This window comes from Salmo salar, chromosome 29, assembly GCF_965601325.2.
Source record: "Salmo salar chromosome 29, fSalSal1, whole genome shotgun sequence".
Classification (NCBI taxonomy): domain Eukaryota; kingdom Metazoa; phylum Chordata; class Actinopteri; order Salmoniformes; family Salmonidae; genus Salmo; species Salmo salar.
The window spans coordinates 30,374,816-30,393,397 of NC_138319.1; the positions used below are offsets into that span (position 1 = coordinate 30,374,816).

General features: G+C 44.8%; 1 protein-coding gene across 3 annotated transcripts in view; it reads right to left on the bottom strand.

Moving 5' to 3' along the window:
* LOC106592044 (RAB11-binding protein RELCH homolog) overlaps nucleotides 1-7,147 on the bottom strand; it is an 88,377-nt gene extending 81,230 nt beyond the window's left edge. For all 3 annotated transcript variants that reach the window (XM_082970795.1, XM_082970794.1, XM_045710910.2), the window contains exon 1: nucleotides 6,543-7,147. In XM_082970795.1, the coding sequence (XP_082826921.1) occupies nucleotides 6,543-7,101 (559 nt within the window). In that variant the 5' untranslated portion in view covers nucleotides 7,102-7,147. The remainder of the gene's footprint in view (nucleotides 1-6,542) is intronic.
* Nucleotides 7,148-18,582: the final 11,435 nt, after the last annotated feature.

An 18,582-nucleotide genomic window follows, 5' to 3' on the forward strand; every position in this document is an offset into this window, starting at 1 on the left:
AACGGTTGAAGAGCATGCATTTAGTTTTACTAGCGTTTAAGAGCAGTTGGAGGCCACGGAAGGAGTGTTGAATGGCATTGAAGCTTGTTTGGAGGTTTGTTAACCTCTATGGGCTAGGTGGGACGCTAGCGTGCCACCCGTGGTGCACTCCATCAACAGCAGGTGCATTTCAAGAGCGGCAAATTTGAATCCAAATAAATGTCAAAATTCAAATTTTTCAAACATACAACTATTTTACACCCTTTGAAAGATAAACATCTCCTTAATCTAACCACGTTTTACGATTTCAAAAAGGTTTTACGGCGAAAGCATAAATTTAGAGTATGTTAGGACAGTACATTTACAAGAGTTGTGTGTAATGTTTTGTCAATTCGAAGACAGGGTAACCAAAACCATAAAACCAGCTAAAATGATGCACTAACCTTTTACAATCTCCATCAGATGACACTCCTAGGACATTATGTTAGACAATGCATGCATTTTTAGTTCTATCAAGTTCATATTTATATCCAAAAACAGCGTTTTACTATGGCATTGATGTTGAGGAAATCGTTTCCCTCCAATAACCGGCAGTCAAGTCAGCGTCACAAATTAAATAATTAAAATTAGAAAACATTGGTAAAATATTATATTGTCATTTAAAGAATTATAGATTTACATCTCTTGAACGCAATCAACTTGCCAGATTTAAAAATAACCTTACTGGGAAATCACACTTTGCAATAATCTGAGCACTGCGCCCAGAAAAATACGCGTTGCGATACAGACTAGACGTCATGTTGGGAAGATCTAAAATCGAAAATACTATGTAAATAATCCATTACCTTTGATTCTCTTCATCAGATGTCACTTCCAGGTATCACAGGTCCATAACGAATGTAGTTTTGTTCAAAAAAGCTCATCATTTATGTCCAAAAATCTCCGTCTTGTTAGCACATGATCTAAGCCAGCCGGACTTCTCGTCATGAACGAGGGGAAAAAATATATTTACGTTCGTTCAAACATGTCAAACGTTGTATAGCATAAATCATTAGGGCCTTTTTTAACCAGAACATGAATAATATTCAAGGTGGACGAATGCATACTCTTTTATAACGTATTGGAACGAGGGTACCCAACATGAACTCGCGCGCCAGGTGTCTAATGGGACATCATCGTTCCATGGCTCTTGTTCGGTCAGATCCCCCTCCAGAAGACTCAAAACACTTTGTAAAGGCTGGTGACATCTAGTGGAAGCAATAGGAAGTGCCAAAATATTCCTCAGCCCCTGTGTTTTTCAATGGGATAGGTTTAAAGGTAATACAACACATCAGGTATCCACTTCCTGTCAGAAAATGTCTCAGGGTTTTGCCTGCCAAATGAGTTCTGTTATACTCACAGACACCATTCAAACAGTTTTAGAAACTTTAGAGTGTTTTCTATCCATATATAATAAGTATATGCATATTCTCGTTACTGGGTAGGATTAGTAACCAGATTAAAATCGGGTACATTTTTTTGATCCAGACGTGCAAATGCTGCCCCCTAGCCCTAACAGGTTAACACAGTGTCCAAAGAACGGCCAAATGAATACAGAATGGTGTCGTCTACGTAGAGGTGGATCAGAGAATCACCTGCAGCAAGAGCGACATCGTTGATATATGCAGAGAAAAGAGTCGGTCCGAGAATTGAACCCTGTGGTACCCCCATAGAGACTGCCAGAGGTCTGGACAACAGGCCCTCCGATTTGACACACTGAACTCCATCTGAGAAGTAGTTGGTGAAACAGGTGAGGCAGTCGTATGAGAAACCATTGCTGTTGAGTCTGCCGATAAGAATATGGTGATTTACAAAGTCGAAAGCCTTGGCCAGGTTGATGATGATGGCTGCACAGTACCGTCTTTTATCGATGGCAGTTATATCGTTTAGTACCTTGAGCGTGGCTGAGGTGCACCCGTGACCAACTCGGAAACCGGATTGCACAGCGGAAAATGTACAGTGGGATTCAAAATGGTCAGTGATCTGTTTATTAACTTGGCTTTCAAAGACTTTAGAAAGGCAGGGCAGGATGGATATAGGTCTGTAACAGTTTGGGTCCAGAGTGTCTCCCCCTTTGAAGAGGGGGATGACCACGGCAGCTTTCCAATCTTTAGGGATCTTGGACAATACGAAAGAGAGGTTGAACAGACTGGTAATAGGGGTTGAAACAATGGCGGCGGATAATTTTAGAAAGAGGGAATTATGATTGAAATTATTACAAATTAGTTAATGAAAAGCTGAAATGTCTTGAGTCAATAAGTTTTCAACCCCTTTGTTATGGCAAACCTAAATAAGTTAAGGAGTAAAGATGTACTTAAGAAGTCACATAATAAGATGTATGGATTCTGTGTGCAATAATGGTGTTTAACATGATTTATGAATGACTGCCTCATCTCTGTACCCCACACATACAATTATCTGGAAGGTCCCTCAGTTGACCAGTGCATTTCAAACACCGATTTAACCACAAAGACCAAGGATCTTTTCCAATGCCCCGCAAAGGGAAGCAATTGGTAGATTGGTAAAAAAAAAAGGAAACATTGAATATTCATTTGATCATGGTAAAGTTATTAATTGCACTTGCCTAGAAAGATACAGGCGCTCTTCCTAACTCAGTTGCTGGAGAGGAAGGAAACCACTCAGGTATTTCACAATGAGGCCAATGATGACTATAAAACAGTTGCAGAGTTTAATGGCTGTGATAGGAGAAAACATAGGAGAAAACATAGGATGGAACAACAACATTGTAGTTACTCCACAATTCTAACCTAATTGACCAAGTGAAAAGGAGGAAGTGTGCATCCTGTTTGCAACAAGGTATTAAAGTAATACTGCAAAAAACTATTTGTCCTGAATACAAAGTGTTATGTTTGGGGCAAGTTCAATACAACACATTAGAGTACCACTCTCCATATTTTCAAGAATAGTGGTGGCTGCATCATGTTATGGGTATGCTTGTAATCATTCAGGACTGGGGAGGTTTCAGGATAAAAAGATAAATGTAATGGAGCTAACCTCAGGCAATTTCAGTCTGCTTTCCTCCAGACACTGGGAGATTAAATTACTTTCCAGCAGGTGAATAACCTAAAACAAGGCCAAATCCACACAGAAGTTGCTTACCAAGAAGACAGTGAATGTTGCTCGGTGGCCGAGTTACAGTGTGGACTTAAATCTGCCTGAAAATCTATGGCAAGACCTGTCTAGCAATGATCAACAACCAATTAGACAGAGCTTGAAAATTTTGAAACAAATAAAATGGGCAAATGTTGCACAATCCAGGTGTGGAAAACTCAGACTAACACAGAAAAACTGAATGCTGTAATTGCTGCCAAAGGTGCTTCTACAAAGTATTGACTCAGGGATGTGAATACTTACAGTACCAGTCAAAAGTTTGACACACCTACTCATTCAAGGGTTTTTCTTTATTTTTACTATTTTCTACATTGTCGAATAATAGTGAAGACATCAAAACTATGAAATAACACATATGGAACCATGTAGTAACCAAAAAAAAAAAAAAAAAAAGTGTTCAACAAGTCAGAATATATTTTAGATTTTTCAAAGTAGACACCCTTTGCCTTTGACAGCTTTGCACACTTGGCATTCTCTCAACCAGCTTCATCTGGAAAACTTTTCCAACAGTCTTGAAGGAGTTCCCACATATGCCGAGCACTTGTTGGCTGCTTTTCCGTCACTCTGTGGTCCAACTCATCCAAAACTATCTCAATTGGGTTGAGGTTGGGTGATTGTGGAGGCCAGGTCATCTGATTAAGCACTCCATTACTCTCCATCTTGGTCAAATAGCCCTTACACATCATGGAGGTGCGTTGGGTCATTGTCCTGTTGAAAAACAAATGAGTGGGACTAAGTGCAAACCAGATGGGATGGTCGTTCTCACTGCAGAATGCTGTGGTAGCCATGCTGGTTAAGTGTGCCTTGAATTCTAAATAAATCAATCACTGACAGTATCATCAGCAAAGCACCCCCACACCATTACTCCTCCATGCTTCACGGTGGGGTTCAAACCAAAAATCTCAAATTTGGACTCATCAGATTAACTGACAGATTCCAACCAGTCTAATGTCCATTGCTCGTGTTTCTTAGATCAAGCAAGTATCTTCTTATTATTGGTGTCCTTTAGTAGTGGTTTCTTTGCAGCAATTCGACCATGAAGGCCTGATTCACACAATCTCCTCTGAACAGTTGATGTTGAGATGTGTCTGTTACTACAACTCTGAAGCATTTATTTGGGATGCAATTTCTGAGGCTGGTAACTCTAATGAACTTCCCTTCTGCAGAAGAGGTAACTCTGGGTCTTCCTTTCCTGTGGTGGTCCTCATGAGAGCCAGTTTCATCATTGCGCTTGATGGTTTTTGCGACTGCGCTTTAAACTTTCCAAGTTCTTGAAATGTTCCGTTTTGACTGACTTTCATGTCTTAAAGTAATGATGGACTGTCGTTTCTCTTTGCTTATTTGAGCTGTTCTTGCCATAATATGGACTTGGTCTTTTACCAAATAGGGCTACTGTATTTTCTGTATACCCTCCCTACCTTGTCACAACACAACTGATTGGCTCAAATGCATTAAGAAGGAAAGAAATTCCACAAATGAACTTTTAACAAGGCACACCTGTTAATTGAAATGCATTCCAGGTGACTACCTCATGAAGCTGGTTGAGAGAATGCCAAGAGTGTGCAAAGCTGTCATCAAGAATCTCAAATATAAAATATATATTTAACCATTTTTTGGTTACTTTATGATTCCACGTGTTATTTCATAGTTTTGATGTATTCACTAATATTCTACAACGTAGAAAATTGCAAAAATAAATGAAAACCCTTGAATGAGTAGGTGTGTCCAAACCTTTGACTGGTACTGTACGTACATTTGATATTTCTGTATTTAATTTTTCACTAAATATGCAAAAAAGTCTAAAAACATGTTTTCACTTTGCCATTATGGGGTATTGCGTGTAGATGGGTGAGAATTTGTTTTATTTATTTATTTTGAATTCAGTCTATAAAAGAAATAAATGTGGAATAAATCAAGGGGTATGAATACTTTCTGAAGGCACTGTATAGGCAGATAATGACAGCTACAGGCAGTTAGAGATAGACAGAAGAGAGATAGGCCTAGTTAGTGTTTGAGTAAGCAGCCTGTACAGCCATCTTCAGCAGCAGCCTACATGATGCCAGGATGCGAATATCTCAATTACTAGACTGGTATAAAGAAGGTTGTCTGATAGGCCTTTTCAGGTCGCCAGCTAGCTATTCATAGTCACTACTATTCTGGTTTGTGGACTACAGGAAATGGAGTGCCAAGCATGCCTCCATTCACATCGACAGGCTGCAGTAGAGCGGGTGGCGGTCTTCATGTCCCTCTGTGTCTACATCACTACGGATCTATCATGGTCCAAACACACCAACACAGTAGTGAAGAGGGCACGACAACGCCTCTTCCCCCTCAGGAGGCTGAAATGATTTTGCATGAGCCCTCAGAACCTCAAAAAGTTCTACAGCTGCACAATCAAGAACATGCTGACTGGCTGCATCACCGCTTGGTATGGCAACTGCTTGGAGCTACAGGGTAGTGGGTACAGACCAATACCTCACTGGAACCAAGCTCCCTACCATCCAGGACCTCTATACCAGGCGGTGTCAGACGAAGGCCCCAAAAAACTGTCAAAGACTCCAGCCACAGACTGTTCTCTTTGCTACCGCAGGGCAAGTGGAGCCAACAGGAACCTGAACAGCTTCTACCCCCACACCATAAGCGTTCTAAACAAGACTGCTAGTTAGCTAATCAAATGGCTACCTGGACAGCCTGCATGAACCTTTTTAAGCACCAACTCTTGCATTGACTATGCACACACACTGGACTCTACCCACACACTGACACGCCAACACACGCTCACACACACATGCATACTGAAGCCACACACACTGCTGCTAGTCTCTTTAGTCCTACCTATATGTACAGTACATAACTACCTCAGTTGCCTTGCTCCCCTGCACATCGATGTATTTATTTTTCTTCTACTCCCTATATATAGCCATGTTACTTTTACTCGTTATTCACTGTTTCACTATTTCTATTCTTATTTCAAATGCATTGTTGGAAAAGGACCCATAACTAAGTATTTCACTGTTAGCTTTTACCTGTTGCCTACGAAGCATGTAACAAATAAAATGTGATTTGGTTCCATCTGTTCCAAGCCAGCTGGCACCTAGGGGAGAAACTCTTCTCACAGGCTAACACGGGTAGGTGAGCTAACTCTGTATGATTAGTCAATTATCCGTCGTTTCCATTGCTATTGTCTAATCTAGTTAGCTAGCGAGAGAGAAAGACAGGTGTCGTATCGAATTTCGTTTATTCCGCATAGCAAGAGCAATGTTGGCTGACAAACACAGTGCCAACACTGTTTCCCCATTGAATAACAGGCTGTCTGCTAAGTAGCTAGCACATAAAGCCATCTAATTTATAATGCATTTTGGTTATAAATTAGCAAATAGCTATTTACTTACTTAGCGGTCCACCTGGCCCCAGTCCTTGGTCTTTACAAGCTGGTGGAGTGCCGCTTTGCCTCTCGAAATTGCCCGGGTTGGAGAAATAATCCCGCAACCGGGGAAGCTCCCTCCCTGACTCCAACAATTCCGTATGAAATTCAAGAGCGGTGAGGATGTATTGATCCCGTATTAGCTGAGCAGCAATCACATCTACAGATACCCGAGTCTCTGCCAAGCCTCTTGCCATTGCGGCAGCTGCGGCCGCTACCGAGATGCCTTCCACACTTGGGCTGGCCCGGGTGCTGGACAGCAGAAGGACCGGGGGCTCGGCGTCCGCCTGCGGGGAGAAAGGGTTGTTGGACGGGAGCCCTGGCGCTCCAGCGCTAAGGCTCATTTCGGCATCAACCCCGTCCTCTGGTCTCTGCTCTGCCTCATCCTCAGAATCGCTCAGATTAAACGGGTTGACGCTACCCGCCGCCATTTTTCTAATATGAAGATTTAACCTAGCTAGATAGCCATCCGTCCAGCAAGAGGGATCCAATTTTAAGGTATCTGCCCTTCCTTCCCAGATCAGCATGAAAGGTGATGAATGCAGGGAAGGGTTTGGTTGAATGTCATTCCAGCACCCGCCTCCTCCATTGAATAGTGGGATTAGATTGGATACGGGAGAGGTTAAAAAGAAACTACGAGAGAGTGGGCAGCAATTCGGGGCGTTCCTGCATGTGGTCATTTCTGCATCTGCAGGAACCCCTCCTTATACTTGTATTTGATCGTTATTATGAAAACATTTTATTTACCTTTATTTAACTTGTGAAGTCAGTTAAGAACAAATTCTTATTTTACAACGATGGTCTTCCCCGGCCAACCCCCACCCAATAATTTAAAGCTGCAATATGTCACTTTTTAGGTGACCGACCAAATTCACATAGAAATTTGAGTTATAGATCAAATCAAATGTATTTATATAGCCCTTCTTACATCAGCTGATATCTCAAAGTGCTGTACAGAGACCCAGCCTAAAACCCCAAACAGCAAGCAATGCAGGTGTAGAAGCACGGTGGCTAGGAAAAACTCCCTAGAAAGGCCAAAACCAAGGAAGAAACCTAGAGAGGAACCAGGCTATGAGGGGTGGCCAGTCCTCTTCTGGTTGTGCCGGGTGGAGATTATAACAGAACATGGCCAAGATGTTCAAATGTTCATAAATGACCAGCATGGTCAAATAATAATAATCACAGTAGTTGTCGAGGGTGCAACAAGTCAGCACCTCAAGAGTAAATGTCAGTTGGCTTTTCAGTTGCTGTCTCTAGAGAGTTGAAAACAGCAGGTCTGGGACAGGTAGCACGTCCGGTGAACAGGTCAGGGTTCCATAGCCGCAGGCAGAACAGTTGAAACTGGAGCAGCAGCACGGCCAGGTGGACTGGGGACAGCAAGGAGTCATCATGTCAGGTAGTCCTGAGGCATGGTCCTAGGGCTCAGGTCCTCTGAGAGAGAGAGAAAGAAAGAAAGATAAAATTAGAGAGCATACTTAAATACACAGGACACCGGATAAGACAGGAGAAATACTCCAGATATAACAGACTGACCTTAGCCCCCCCCCCCCCCGACACATCAACTACTGCAGCATAAATACTGGAGGCTGAGACAGGACGGGTCAGGAGACACTGTGGCCCCATCCGATGATACCCCCGGACAGGGCCAAACAGGCCGGATATAACCCCACCCACTTTGCCAAAGCACAGCCCCCACACCACTAGAGGGATATCTTCAACCACCAACTTACCATACTGAGACAAGGCCAAGTATAGCCCACAAACATCTCCGCCTCGGCACAACCCAAGGGGGGGTGCCAACCCAGACAGGAAGACCACGTCAGTGACTCAACCCACTCAAGTGACGCACCCCTCCTAGGGACGGCATGGAAGAGCACCAGTAAGCCAGTGACTCAGCCCCTGTAATAGGAATAGAGGCAGAGAATCCCAGTGGAGAGAGCGGAACCGGCCAGGCAGAGACAGCAAGGGCGGTTCATTGCTCGAGAGCCTTTCCGTTCACCTTCACACTCCTGGGCCAGACTACACTCAATCATATGACCTATTGAAGAGGAGTCTTCAGTAAAGACTTAAAGGTTGAGACCGAGTCTGCGTCTCTCACATGGGTAGGCAGACCATTCCATAAAAATGGAGCTCTATAGGAGAAAGCCCTGCCTCCAGCTGTTTGCTTAGAAATTCTAGGGACAATTAGGAGGCCTGCGTCTTGTGACCATAGCGTACGTGTAGGTATGTACGGCAGGACCAAATCGGAAAGATAGGTAGGAGCAAGCCCATGTAATGCTTTGTAGGTTAGCAGTAAAACCTTGAAATCAGCCCATGCCTTAACAGGAAGCCAGTATAGGGAGGCTAGCACTGGAATAACATGATAACATTTTTTGGTTCTAGTCAGGAATCTAGCAGCCGTATTTAGTACTAACTGAAGTTTATTTAGTGCTTTATCCGGGTAGTAGTCTAACCTAGAAGTAACAAAAGTATGGATTAATTTTTCTCCATAATTTCTGGACAGAAAGTTTCTGATTTTTGCAATGTTATGTAGATGGAAAAAAGCTGTCCTTGAAACAGACTTGATATGTTCGTCAAAAGAGAGTTTAGGGTCCAGAGTAACGCCGAGGTCCTTCACAGTTTTATTTGAGACGACTGTACCATCATTAAGATTAATTGTCAGATTCAACAGAAGATCTCTTTGTTTCTTGGGACCTAGAACAAGCATCTCTGTTTTGTCCGAGTTTAAAAGTAGAACGTTTGCAGCCATCCACTTCCTTATGTCTGAAACACAGGCTTCTAGCAAGGGCAATTTTGGGGCTTCGCCATGTTTCATTATAATGTACAGCTGTGTGTCATCCGCATAGCAGTGAAAGTTAACATTATGTTTTCGAATGACATCCCCAAGAGGTCAAATATATAGTGAAAACAATAGTGGTCCTAAAACGGAACCTTGAGGAACACCGAAATTTACAGTTGATTTGTCAGAGGACAAACCATTCACAGAGACAAACTCATATCTTTCCGACAGATAAGATCTAAACCAGGCCAGAACTTGTCCGTGTAGACCAATTTGGGTGTCTAATCTCTCCAAAAGAATGTGGTGATCGATGGTATCAAAAGCAGCACTAAGGTCTAGGAGGACGAGGACAGATGCAGAACCTCAGTCTGACGCCATTAAAAGGTCATTTACCACCTTCACAAGTGCAGTCTCAGTGTTATGATGGGGTCTAAAACCAGACTGAAGCATTTCGTATACATTGTTTGTCTGCACAACAGCTTTTTCAAAAAAATTTGAGAGGAATGGAAGATTCGATATAGGCCGATAGTTTTTATATTTTCTGGGTCAAGGTTTGGCTTTTTCAAGAGAGGCTTTATTACTGCCACTTTTAGTGAGTTTTGTACACATGCAGTGGATGGAGAGCTGTTTATTATGTTCAACATAAGAGGGCCAAGCACAGGAAGCAGCTCTTTCAGTAGTTTAGTTGGAATAGGGTCCAGTATGCAGCTTGAAGGTTTAGAGGCCATGATTATTTTCATCATTGTGTCAAGAGATATAGTACTAAAACACTTGAGTGTCTCCCTTGATCCTAGGTCCTGGCAGAGTTGTGCAGGACAACTGAGCTTTGGAGGAATATGCACTTGTTGGCTGCTTTTCCTTCACTCTGCGGTTCAACTCATCCCAAACCATCTCAATTGGGTTGAGGTTGGGGGATTGTGGAGGCCAGGTCATCTGATGCAGCACTCCATCACTCTCTTTCTTGGTAAAATAGCCCTTACACAGCCTGGAGGTCATTGTCCTTTTGAAAAACAGGATAATGACCCACCTGGGGCCCCACAGCCTAGTGGTTACAGCGTTGGGCCAGTAATCGAAAAGTTGCTGGATCGAATCCCCGAGTTGACAGGTAAAAATCTGTCGTTCTGCCCCTGAACAAGGCAGTTAACCCACTGTTCCCCGGTAGGCCGTCATTGTAAATAAGACTTTGTTCTTATTAACTGACTTGCCTAGTTAAATAAAAGTTACATTTAAAAATGTTAATTTAAAAATCCCAAACCAGATGGGATGGTGTATGGCTGCAGAATTCTGTGGTAGCCATGCTGGTTAAGTGTGCCTAAAACACTAAATAAATCACAGACAGTGTCACCAGCAAAGCACCCTCACACCATAACACAGTCTCCTCCATGCTTTACGGTGGGAAATACACATGCAGAGATCATCTGTTCACCCACACCACGTCTTACAAAGACACGGCGGTTCAAACCAAAAATCGTTGATGCAGGAACCAACGGGTAGCTTCGAGGGGTGGCGTTCATGAAGGAACCAATGGGATGCTCGGGGGGGAATGCTAAATTGCGGGTCGCAATCACAGACTATTGGACACTACGCCTGCTACATTAAGGTCAGGGAGAAACTGGGCTGAGCAGGGCAGGAGATTTGACGGCTGGCAGCATCGGACAGCTAGCTAATGGAGAGCGATAATTTTCTCACATCACAAAAAAATAAAGCATGAATGGACCATTGCTATATAAATATAACCATGTGAATCCAAAATAGCGAAAATGACCTTTTTAATTTATGTAGCACCGGTAGATAAGCTTGACACACTGTCTTTGGGAAATATAGGTGTGCTTCTTAATTCAGTTCACCTGACACTAAGGTCTGTTGATGACTTAGGTCGCTAGACAGCAGACAGTAGCAGGTGTGTGTCTGTGTTTGAATGAATTGAAACTCAGGCCTCTCATTCATTCAAGATTCAACCGATCGCTGCCCGCCCCCGCCCGCCTAGCATCACTACTCTGGACGGTTCTGACTTAGAATATGTGGACAACTATAAATACCTAGGTGTCTGGCTAGACTGTAAACTCTCCTTCCAGACTTATATTAAGCATCTCCAATCCAAAATTACATCTAGAATCGGCTTCCTATTTCGCAACAAAGCCTCCTTCACTCATGCTGCCAAACATACCCTCGTAAAACTGACTATCCTGCCGATCCTTGACTTCGGCAATGTCATTTACAAAATAGCCTCCAACACGCTACTCAGCAAATTGGATGCAGTCTATCACAGCGCCATCCGTTTTGTCACCTAAGCCCCATATATTACCCACCATTGTGACCTGTATGCTCTCGTTGGCTGGTCCTCGCTACATATTCATCGCCAAACCCACCGTCTCTAGGTCATCTATACATCTTTTCTAGGTAAAGCTCCGCCTTATCTCAGCTCACTGGTCACCATAGCAACACCCACCCGTACCACGCGCTCCAGCAGGTATATTTCACTGGTCATCCCCAAAGCCAACACCTCATTAAACATTTGCAATAGCAAATTTCAATTTACCAAAAATGGTCAAATGGTTATTGGATTCGTGGTTTCGTGGTAGAAACCATTGTTGTGCGTCATCTCTCAACGCTCCAATACCTGATAACTGGAGCAAGTGCTCCTGGTCAAACTTCAAAACTGAGTGGTCAGGGCTCTTAGCGTTGCGAGCTTTTGATGCCTCAAAAGCTGTGCTTGCAAGCTCTCTGAGTTGTAAGATAGACAAGCCAACGTGGGCTGCAGGGCCCAAGTAGGTAATGAAGGTGGGATACATTTTCGACAGAAACATTTGTTTGAATGGTAACAGCTCTTCCATTCCTGTTTCAGTGAGTAGGCCAAAGTAAGCTGAACGAAGCCTATGATAGTAAGCTTGTGGGTGTTCGTTCCGAGCTTGTTTGACCGTGTTAGCCAGTGAGCTATCGTGTTTGCGAGTCGCAGAACCACTGAATTCTAATTTCAAAACTGTGGCAAGTTTAGCGTAGTTATTTAGTATGTGTTGCTGTTGTAGACAAATTAACCTCGTCACGTACCTGGAGTTGGTCTTGAGAAGCGCCGTCCGACAGCGGCGGACGAACATCTGGGCCTAGGGTATGTTGACTTCCTGCTCTTGTTCTAAGAAGAGCGGAGGCTGATACCCCATGGAGCACTCGAAAGGGGAGAGTCCCATTGCCGAACAGGGAAGAGTGTTCCGGGCATACTCCACCCAGACCAGTTGTCGGCTCCAGGTAGTGGGATTGGTCGAGACAAGGCATCTTAACCTGTTTAGAATAGGGGGCAGTATTTTCACAGCCGGATAAAAAACGTACCCGATTTAATCTGGTTATTACTCCTGCCCAGAAACTAGAATATGCATATAATTGTTTGATTTGGATAGAAAACATCCTAAAGTTTCTAAAACTGTTTGAATGGTGTCTGTGAGTATAACAGAACTCATATGGCAGGCCAAAACCTGAGAAGATTAAAAACAGAAAGTGCCCTCTCTGACCATTTCTTGGCTTTCTATAGCCTCTTTATCGAAAACAGAGGATCTCTGCTGTAACGTGACATTTTCTAAGACTCCCATAGGCTCTCAGAAGGCGCCAGAACGTTGAATGATGACTCTGCAGTCCCTGGCTGAAAAACAGTAGCGCATTTGGATAGTGGTCGATCTGAGAACAATGAAAAGGGGCGCACGCATGCACATGAATAGTCCATTTTACATTTTCAGTCGTTGAACGAAAACAACGTCGCCCGGTCGGAATATTATCGCTATTTTACGAGAAAAATCGCATAAAAATTGATTTTAAACAGCGTTTGACATGCTTCGAAGTACGGTAATGGAATACTTTGAATTTTTTTGTCACGAAATGCGCCGGCGCGTCACCCTTCGGATAGTGTCTTGAACGCAAGAACATACGCAGCTATTTGGATATAACTATGGATTATTTGGAACCAAACCAACATTTGTTGTTGAAGTAGAAGTCCTGGGAGTGCATTCTGACGAAGAACAGCAAAGGTAATCCAATTTTTCTTATAGTAAATATGAGTTTGGTGAGTGCCAAACTTGGTGGGTGTGAAATTAGCTAGCCCGTGATGGCGACCTATCTACTCAGAATATTGCAAAATGTGCTTTCACCGAAAAGCTATTTTAAAATCGGACATAGCGATTGCATAAAGGAGTTCTGTATCTATAATTCTTAAAATAATTGTTATGTTTTTTGTGAACGTTTATCGTGAGTAATTCAGTAAATTCACCGGAAGTTTCGGTGGGTATGCTAGTTCTGAACGTCACATGCTAATGTAAAAAGCTGTTTTTTGATATAAATATGAACTTGATTGAACAAAACATGCATGTATTGTATAACACAATGTCCTATGAGTGTCATCTGATGAAGATCATCAAAGGTTAGTGCTGCATTTAGCTGTGGTTTTGGTTTTTGTGACATTATATGCTAGCTTGAAAAATGGGTGTCTGATTATTTCTGGCTGGGTACTCTCCTGACATAATCTAATGTTTTGCTTTTGTTGTAAAGCCTTTTTGAAATCGGACAATGTGGTTAGAAAAAGGAGAGTCTTGTCTTTAAAATGGTGTAAAATAGTCATATGTTTGAAAAATGGAAGTTTGGGGATTTTTGAGGAGTTTGTAATTCGCGCCACGCCCTATCATTGGATATTGGAGCGGTGTTCCGCTAGCGGAACATCTAGATGTAAGATTAAGGTTGTTTCCAGGTCTTAGTTTGCTCGCTTCGACTGGCCATTGGATTGGGGATGGAATCCGGAGGACAGGCTGGCCGATGACCCAATAAGGATGCAGAAAGCCTTCCAGGACTGAGACGAGAACCATGTCCACCGGGAGTCTGTGGATCCTGAAGACGTGCTGCACCATGAGCTGGGCCGTCTCTTTGGCAGAGGGTAGTTTGGGGAGAGGGATGAAATTGGCAGCCTTGGAAAACCGGTCCACTACCGTCAGAATGATGGTGTCGCCATCAGATGGAGGGAGCCCAGTGACAAAGACCAGGGAGATATGGGACCAGGGACGATGAGAGACAGGTAGTGGCTGAAGGAGGCCAGAAGGGGCTTGCCCCGGAGTCTTATTCTGAACACAAACGGTGCATGCGGCGACCAAGGCAGAGGCGTCAGGAACCATTGTGGGCCACCAGAAACGTTGCCGGAGGAAGGCCAGAGTTCGACGGGAATCCGGATGACAGGTAAGCCTGGAGGAATGAGCCCATTCCAGGACCTGGGACTGGACTGAATTAGGGATGAGCAACCGGTTAGCCGGGCCCCCCCCAGGGGCAGGCTGGGAACGTTGTGCCTTGTGGACCAGGGTCTCAATACCCTAGCCCACAGCAGCCACAAGGAATGAGGTAGGGAGGATGGGCTCAGAGTCAGAGGATGTGGCAGCGGGACTGTACAGGCGAGAGAGGGTGTCAGGTTTAACTTCTTATAGGCAGGTGGGACGGTAGCGTCCCACCTGGCCAACATCCGGTGAAATTGCAGAGCGCAAAATTCAAACTACAGAATTATAAATATTTAACTTTCATAAAATCACAAGGACGTGTTCTTGGGCAGAACGGGAAAAAAAACAGGATGACGTCGAGGTAGACAAACACAACGATTTAACATGTCCCAGAACACATCGTTTACCAGGGCCTGGAAGACCGTGGGGGGCGTTGGTGAGTCCAAATGGCATGACTAGGTACTCATAATGTCCACTGGCAGTGTTGAAGGCTGTCTTCCACTCATCCTCTTCGCGTATCTGAAACAGGTGGTAGGCATTCCGAAGGTCCAGCTTGGAGAAGATGGTAGCCCCTTGGAGAGGATCAAAAACCGAGGAGAGGAGTGGTAGGGGGTAACGATTCTTGATTGTTATGTCATTAAGGCCCCGGTAGTCAATGCACGGACACAGGGTCTTGCCCTCCTTGTCCACAAAGGAAGCCCTGCGCCGGCAGGAGATGCAGAAGGACGGATGCCTCCAGCAGCCAGAGAGTCCTCAATATACTCATTCCTCCATGGCCTTGGTCTCCGGGCTGGATAGGGAATATAGATGACCACGATGCGGTGTGGTGCCTGGGAGAAGGTCAATGGCACAATCATAAGGACGATGCGGGGGAAGAGAAGTAGCCCGTGCCTTGCTGAAGACCTCCAGGAGGTCATGGTACTCTGTGGGGACGGCAGAGAAATCCGAGGCTTGACTTATGCCCTGAGGAGGCCGTCACGGGGAAGGCTGCACTGCTTTGAGGCAATGGGAATGGCAGAACGGACTAAAACCCAGGATTGAACTCATGGGTCAGTTAATAATGGGGTTGAAAAATCCCAAAACAACAGGAACATGGGGGGACTCAATGAGGAGAAGCTGTATAGCCTCACTGTGAGTTCCTGAAACCCGCAGATTAACAGGAACAGTGCTGTGGGTAACTCTACAAATGGAGCGGCCATCCAGTGCTCTAGCGTCCATGGAAACAGAGTGGAGTTGAGTGGGGATACCTAATTCAGAAACTAGGGTAGCGTCCATAAAACTCTCATCCGCCCCAGAGTCAATGAGCACTCGGAGAGACTTAGACTGGTCTTCCCACAGCAGTATCACAAAAGAAGGGGTGCAGAGGATTCCCAGTCAGGCTCACCAGAATACCAACTAAAGAAATAGGTCTCTTAACCGGGCAGGTGGCTATATATTGTCCCGCAGACCGACAGTACAGATAACTGTTGGAACTTAGCCTATGTGATATTTCCCTAGGCGATAATCTAGCTCTGCCCAGTTGCATAGGTTCCGGTGTATCTGACTCACCTGTCGCCGATGATTCTCGAGGGAACTCGGGTGGCTTCGGGTCTTCTCGGAAATACAGCCTTCGGGGACTTCCGGATTCCTTCGGAGATGAACGAGCAGCAGCGGATGAATGAGTGTGCCCAAGACCAGACCTTCTCTCACTCCTGCATTCCCGTAGACGGCCATCAATCCTAAGAGTAAGGGCGATAAGGGAATCGAGGCCCAGCGATAACTCCCGAGCTGTTAGCTCATCTTTTACTTCCTCTGAAAGTCCTTGAAGGACATATCGAATACGGACTCCGGATTCCAGGCACTCTCGGCGGCCAACGTGTGAAAATCTACTGCGTAGTCTGTCACACTACGGGAGTCTTGGCGTAATTCAAGTAATTTTCCTGCCGCCTCTCCCCCGGATACCGGAGAATCGAGCACCTTCCTCACCTCTGCCATGAAATCTTCCAGATGACGACAAATGGCGGATTGTTGCTCCCAAACAGTCATCACCCAGGAGAGCACCCTTCCCGACATTAGCGCAATAATATATGCTATCTTCTCGGGGAGCCGGGGTAGGCTGTACAAACCCACCACTGATAGTAGACAGGTTACAGGTTGGGAGGTCTCAGAGGTGGCGGGCTGTCTATGAGCTAACTCACTGATTTGCTCCATAATAGCCTTGAACCCTTAGTCGTGGTGTTCCGTCAGGGAACGAAGCCCTTCCAAAACGTACAGCAGTAGCTCCTCATGCCTCCCAATGGTGGCTCCCTGCAGGGAGACAGCGTGGCGGCGCTGGTCCAAGTCTGCTGGGTCTGTCATGACCAGTTTGTACTATAAGGGAACATGGCGAGACCCAGATGCACACACGGGAGGCAGATGGTTCGAGTCTCTGATATTTATTATAATCCAAGGGGCAGGCAAGAGATCATAACAAGGTCAGAGTCCTGGAGGTACAGAGTGGCAGGCAGGCTCGAGGTCAGGGCAGGCAGTATGGTCAGGCATGCGGGTTCAGAGTCAAGGCATGCAAGAATCAAAACCGGGAGGACTAGCAAAAAACAGAGAAAAGGAAAAAGCGGGGGCACGGAGTAACACGCTGGTTGACTTGACAAAACAAGACGAACTGGCACAGACAGACAGAAAACACAGGTATAAATACCCAGGGGATAATGGGGAAGATGGGTGACCCCTGGAGGGGGTGGAGACAAGCACAAGGACAGGTGAAACAGATCAGGGTGTGACAGTGTGTGCTGCGGGGTTGAAGATACATACCCATAGGCTTGGCTCGCTAATCCCTTCCAGGCTTTTTGGAGGGAGGGTGGACAATGAACCTGTCATAGCGGATGTAAGCAATGTCCCCATGCGCTCTGGCAGCTTTCATGGCTGGGATAAGTACTTTCCTCTTCTGGCACTCAGCTTCAGGATAGTCCTCGTTGAGGAAGATGTTCGTTCTTCTCTAGAAGAGTTGGTCAGAGATTGTATGATTCTGAACTCTAGTAATGCTTTACTCTAACCATCAGTTGTTCTACCTGTATAACAATGTCATAATGCTGACATGATGTTGATGTCTCTATTGGTGTCAGAGTGGCAGCTGGAGGGGCTCTGCAGGGTTGATGTCAATCAGGTGAGACACCAATGTATCCTCACAGCATTTGGGTTGATGTCAATCAGGTGAGACAACAATGTATCCTCACAGCATTTGGCCCTGACTGATGATGTCACAACCACGTATTACCTCTTTGTGTTGAAAATAGTCAGAAAGCAACAGTGATCTGTTCCCAGTCTGACGCTAGATGTGTGTTACAGGCAGACATACAGTAGCACACTTGATGTCATCTCTTATTGGAGTACCTATCCGTCTCAACTCTGTGGCGAGTCACCCACATCACATCCCATAACTGTATCTTTGTAATGTTTAGCAAAAACAATGATATATACTGCTCAAAAAAATAAAGGGAACACTTAAACAACACATCCTAGATCTGAATGAAATAAATAATCTTCTTAAATACTTTTTTCTTTACATAGTTGAATGTTCTGACAACATAATCACACAAAAATAATCAATGGAAATCCAATTTATCAACCCATGGAGGTCTGGATTTGGAGTCACACTCAAAATTAAAGTGGAAAACCACACTAAAGGCTGATCCAACTTTGATGTAATGTCCTTAAAACAAGTCAAAATGAGGCTCAGTAGTGTGTGTGGCCTCCACGTGCTGACAACTGCTGACACACTCCAGCCACATGAGGTCTAGCATTGTCTTGCATTAGGAGGAACCCAGGGCCAACCGCACCAGCATATGGTCTCACAAGGGGTCTGAGGATCTCATCTCGGTACCTAATGGCAGTCAGGCTACCTCTGGCGAGCACATGGAGGGCTGTGCGGCCCCCCAAAGAAATGCCACCCCACACCATGACTGACCCACCGCCAAACCGGTCATGCTGGAGGATGTTGCAGGCAGCAGAACGTTCTC